The sequence below is a fragment of the Caenorhabditis briggsae genome (assembly GCF_000004555.2).
Source record: "Caenorhabditis briggsae AF16 supercontig from assembly CB4, cb25.NA_001, whole genome shotgun sequence".
Taxonomy (NCBI): Eukaryota; Metazoa; Nematoda; class Chromadorea; order Rhabditida; family Rhabditidae; genus Caenorhabditis; species Caenorhabditis briggsae.
The window spans coordinates 1-5044 of record NW_025543362.1 but is presented as its reverse complement, the minus strand read 5'-3'; the positions used below and the strand labels follow the sequence as shown (position 1 = coordinate 5044).

General features: G+C 32.0%; 2 protein-coding genes across 2 annotated transcripts in view; both read right to left on the bottom strand.

Annotated features, from left to right (window-relative positions):
* The window catches only part of CBG23550, a gene marked incomplete at both ends in the record, with an annotated part of 1701 nt that extends 459 nt beyond the window's left edge, over positions 1-1242 (bottom strand). The window contains 2 exons of the mRNA XM_045241003.1: positions 862-966; positions 1196-1242. Of these exons, the coding sequence (XP_045091108.1) occupies positions 862-966; positions 1196-1242 (152 nt within the window). The remainder of the gene's footprint in view (positions 1-861; positions 967-1195) is intronic.
* Positions 1243-2647: 1405 nt separating this feature from the next.
* On the bottom strand, positions 2648-3477 carry CBG26632 (the record flags this gene model as incomplete). The annotated part of the gene is made up of 4 exons (XM_045241002.1): positions 2648-2751; positions 2823-2871; positions 3195-3266; positions 3397-3477. The coding sequence occupies 4 exons, from the start codon at positions 3475-3477 to the stop codon at positions 2648-2650; spliced, it is 306 nt and encodes a 101-aa protein (XP_045100619.1).
* Between the last annotated feature and the right edge of the window lie 1567 nt (positions 3478-5044).

Here is a 5044-nt window from a genome sequence, read left to right as displayed (position 1 = left end):
TTTCGATATCTTTCAAAAGAAGTGAGATATATAGACTCAAAGTGGACGATCCGGGTGTCGTTCTATTAGAGGTTTTACGGTATCTGTTTTCCCACTCACAACTCCTCCTCCTTTCTAGCTTGTTTCTCTTTTTTTTACAGATCGTCCGCCCAGCTGAAAATTTTGAAGTACAGTAATCGGAAAATTTTTGAAAACTCACACATGTAGAAAATAATACCCCACCATTGCAAGCGTAAACAAAATTATAGTGCATACTAGATACTTGCCATCAGAATCACAGCTGCCAAAGACCATTTTAGTCAAGAATTCAGTGAATTTCGAGAAGAAAATACATAATTTTTCTAACTTCCTGGGGTTTTTTATACCCAATAAAAGAATTTTGGATGACAGAGGAAACTTGGAGCAATGAATGAAAAAATGATGATGATTCATTAAAGGGGGACTCCGACCAAAAATTTTTATTTCATTAAAATGAGTTAAAATTTATCTGTTTTTCAAATATTATCTGTTTTTCAAATATTATCGCAGAATCTCAGAATCTCAGAATCGCAGAATCTCAGAATTGCAGAATCTCAGAATCGCAAAATCTCAGAATCTCAGAATCTCAGAATCTCAGAATCTCAGAATCTCAGAATCTCGGAATCTCAATTTTGAAAAAAATCTGATTCTCAACATATTCATTTCAGGCTGTTTGTAAGGTTCACATTAGTATAAACAAAATGGAAGTTTTAAAAAATACAGAAAATGATAATTATTATCAAAATGATAACTAGCAAGAATCACACAGACAGATGAATGATTGCCTCCTCCTCACGCTTCTCGATTTTTCTGAAAATTCCTTTTTTTCTTCTTCAATTTCACCTAAACTCATAGTCAATGTTAGAATAATCAGTTTGAACAGCGGCATCTTCGAAATTCTTGGAGGATTTTGAACATTTATTAACTGGACAAGAAGTAGCAGTAGGTCTGAAAATTTCAAACAAGCTACAGTAACCAAATGGAAATTTGTCAATTTTGAAGTCCTACAAAAGTAGTACAAAATTTCTAGACTTGTCTGAAAATTTCAGAGTATACTGAACAGAAAAAAGAGCTTCATTTTTGTAATTGACAATTTTTTTTGTACAAATTCAACCACTTTTTCAAGGCTTCAAAGTTGACCGATTCTAGAAGCTTCTGGAAATTTTCTCTAACTTACTGAACATGAACCTGATTATCAATCTTGATTCCATGTTGAACAGCCATACTGAAAATCTCAAAATTTCAAATTTTCTGGATATCCGAATTTGAATATTCCAGAACTTCAAAAACTCACTATGTCAGAATACAAATCACCAAGATTATAACAAAAATTAAAATCAAATAAGAATATTTTCCTGGCATCTTTGGGAGCTCCCGGTTGGCACTAGCTTGATAGTCCGGGACCATTTTTTCCTAGAAACTCAAATTTTTTCAACAAATAGCTAAAAATTTCAAAATTTCCATCATTTTTTATACCAGAAGACCCTTTTCAAATGTCTTATGATTTTCTATTTAAAAAGGAGAAATATGGGAGAAAAATGATGATTCAAAAAGTTTCACATGGTATTTTTGAAAAATAGACCATTGTTTGGAATTGATGTGCAATGTATTCTGAAGCTTTTAGAAAAAAAACTCGAGAAAAATCACGTAGTTGAATTCCAGAAATTTTCAAAAAAAAATCAGAAATTCTGAATTTCAAAATTCTAGAAAGTTAAGAAATCAGAAATTCAGAAATTCAGAAATTCAGAAATTCAGGAATTCAGAAATTCAGAAATTCAGAAATTCAGAAATTCAGAAATTCAGGAATTCAGAAATTCAGAAATTCAGAAATTCAGAAATTCAGAAATTCAGAAATTCAGAAATTCAGAAATTCAGAAATTCAGAAATTCAGAAATTCAGAAATTCAGAAATTCAGAAATTCAGAAATTCAGAAATTCAGAAATTCAGAAATTCGGAAATTCAGAAATTCAGAAATTCAAAAATTCAAAAATTCAGAAATTCAGAAATTCAGAAATTTAGAAATTCAAGAATTCAGAAATTCAGAAATTCAGAAATTCAGAAACTCAAAAACTCAGAAATTCAGAAATTCAAAAATTCAGAAATTCAGAAATTCAAAAATTCAGAAATTCAGAAATTCAAAAACTCAGAAATTCAGAAATTCAGAAATTCAGAAATTCAGAAATTCAGAAATTCAGAAATTCAGAATATCCGAAATTCAGAAATTCCGTAATTCAGAAATTCAGAAATTCCAGAAAGTCAAAAAACCAGAAAGTCAAAAAACCAGAAATTCTGAAATTCGGAATCCTAAAACTCAAAAAAGTTCAGCAAATTGAAAATACCCTAAAATTCGGAAGCTCAGGAAATTTTCTATATTCGAAATTTTTCCCTTTGTCGAAAATTCCCCTCTTTTGATAAAATCAAAATTTAAGATCTGAAATTCTTCAGCTTTTCTAGCTGTTCAAAAATTTCATACCGAAAAAATATGACTTCCTTCAAAACTGACTAAAACTATGATTTTTTCAAATATTCAGAACAACACACTGGTTAACAAAAATCAATTTTATTCTGGTTTCAAAAATTTTAAAAAAGGAATCGTTTATAAAAAATAAAAAATAAATAATAATGGTATTTATATCGACCGTATAAGGCATCCGTCTCGTTTGCACAAACATCGTTGCATAGGCAGCGGATCACACTCTACGTTGGATGTCCCACAATGTGGAATTGACATGCCTGAAAGAAAATCGATAATTGAAACTAAAGTTGATATTGTAGGCATACTTATTGTTGGCAAGTGTTTATACCTGGAGGCACATGGTTAGCATGGCGTGGACCGAAATAACCAAGACATTTCTGAAAAAACATATATGGTTTAGCTGGTTCCAGATTCTTAAATAAAGTTATTTCATTTTCTGTAATATATATCAAAAGTTTGTCAGCTAATAAAATGGTTATCATAATATCAGTCACATTTTATCAGTTCACACTTTCTTAATATCTTTTGTAGGAACCGAGATAATTTGATCCAAAGTTCACCACAAAACAACTCACCTTCTACAAATGGTACATTGTTGGAACTTTGACTTTGGCGTTGGGACTTTTTTTAGAAATCGCAGTCTTTTAAATAGAGCTGAAAAATTAGGGAAAATAAATATGTTTTTTGGTGCAATGCTTACAAAAAAATCCGGACAAGTGAGAGTTGCATTGTAGAAGTTCACATAGGATTCCAAAAGACCAAAATTGAAAATCTGAAAAAAAACAGAAATCTAGAATATTCTTTTGGAAATGGCTATACTTTCCTTAAAAGTTGAAACTATTCCATTCAAAAGATTCAAATTTTTTTGAACCCGCGAAATTAAAAAATTTTGAATTACTCACCTTTATTCTTAAACACAGAGAGCCATGGTAGAAAATACAGAGAATAGAAAAATCAGAATAAAATTCAGAAAAATCATTCATATAAATTTAGGCTCTTAAACACAGAGCCATGGAAGAGTATAGGTATGAGAGCTCTCTTCTGGGGAAAAATGAGCAACGGGAGAGAGAGGGAGGCGGAGAGAAGAGAGTGCTAGAGAGCACAGAGAAATGTCCTCGAGGAGCGACGCCCCTTCTTTTTGCGGAGCCGGTGTCAGTTGGTGCCAGAGTTCTTCTACTCAATTTTTAGGGACGGAGAAATAGTGTGGGAGGAGAAGAGAGAGGTTAGAGAAAGGGAAATGAACTTTTTAAGTTTGAAATTCTTCAAAAAATTAAACAAAAAATTCCCAAAAATTCATATATCAAAATCTACTTCTTACTAAGGAAGCTTTTCTGTGTGTGTATCCGTCTCGGACATTAACTTGAATAACTCAAAGGCGCGTGGGACTCCTATAGTGGTGTGTGGTATGTAGTCATGGACTGCCGAGCGCTTCATGTCTATGGTGTCCTGGGCCTTCTAGCTTATAGGGAAGCTACAGTGTTGAGAATCGAAAATTTCAAAACTATGCTCAAACTCAATAAAACTTCACGAAATTATGCAAAACCGTTTTTTGGTCTATCTATGTGTTGCCTACATAAAATTGATCACAAATCTTCAGAACTGAAAAATTTTGAAAATTTCGTTTCTTTTGTATATCACTTGAATTTCGATCCTGTGGACTACTGAAAATGGGTCATAGTAATTTTCTACAGAATACAAGGTTCTTGTTATGCGCAAAATTCTAGAACATTCCAGAAAATTCCAAAACATTCTAGAAAATTCTCGAAAATTCCAGAACATTCTCGAAAATTCCAGAAAATACTCGAAAATTCCAAAACATTCTAGAAAATTTCAGAACATTCTAGAAAATTCCAGAAAATTCTCGAAAATTCCAGAACATTCTAGAAAATTCCAGAACATTCTCGAAAATTCCAGAAAATTCTCGAAAATTCCAGAACATTCTAGAAAATTCCAGAACATTCCAGAAAATTCTAGAAAATTCCAGAAAATTCTCGAAAATTCCAGAACATTCTAGAAAATTCTAGAAAATTCTCGAAAATTCCAGAAAATTCTCGAAAATTCCAGAACATTCTAGAAAATTCCAGAAAATTCTCGAAAATTCCAGAACATTCTAGAAAATTCCAGAACATTCCAGAAAATTCTAGAAAATTCCAGAAAATTCTCGAAAATTCCAGAACATTCTAGAAAATTCTAGAAAATTCTAGAAAATTCCAGAAAATTCTCGAAAATTCCAGAACATTCTCGAAAATTCCAGAAAATTCTCGAAAATTCCAGAACATTCTAGAAAATTCCAGAACATTCTAGAAAATTGTAGAAAATTCCAGAACTTTTTACTGCAATTCGTACTGTTTGTTACATATTGGCAGGAAAGTACTTGTCCATTTCTTTATTAGTAAATAACACAAACACAAGAATAATCCAGAATTAGCAATATGCACCGTCGTGATCCTACAACATGTTGGCAATGTTCAGGTAACTTGTGGGTACCATCCCTCCAAAAGCCAGCTAGTCGCAAGTCAAAGTATCCCTCCAGTCCATTTTTTCAGGCAT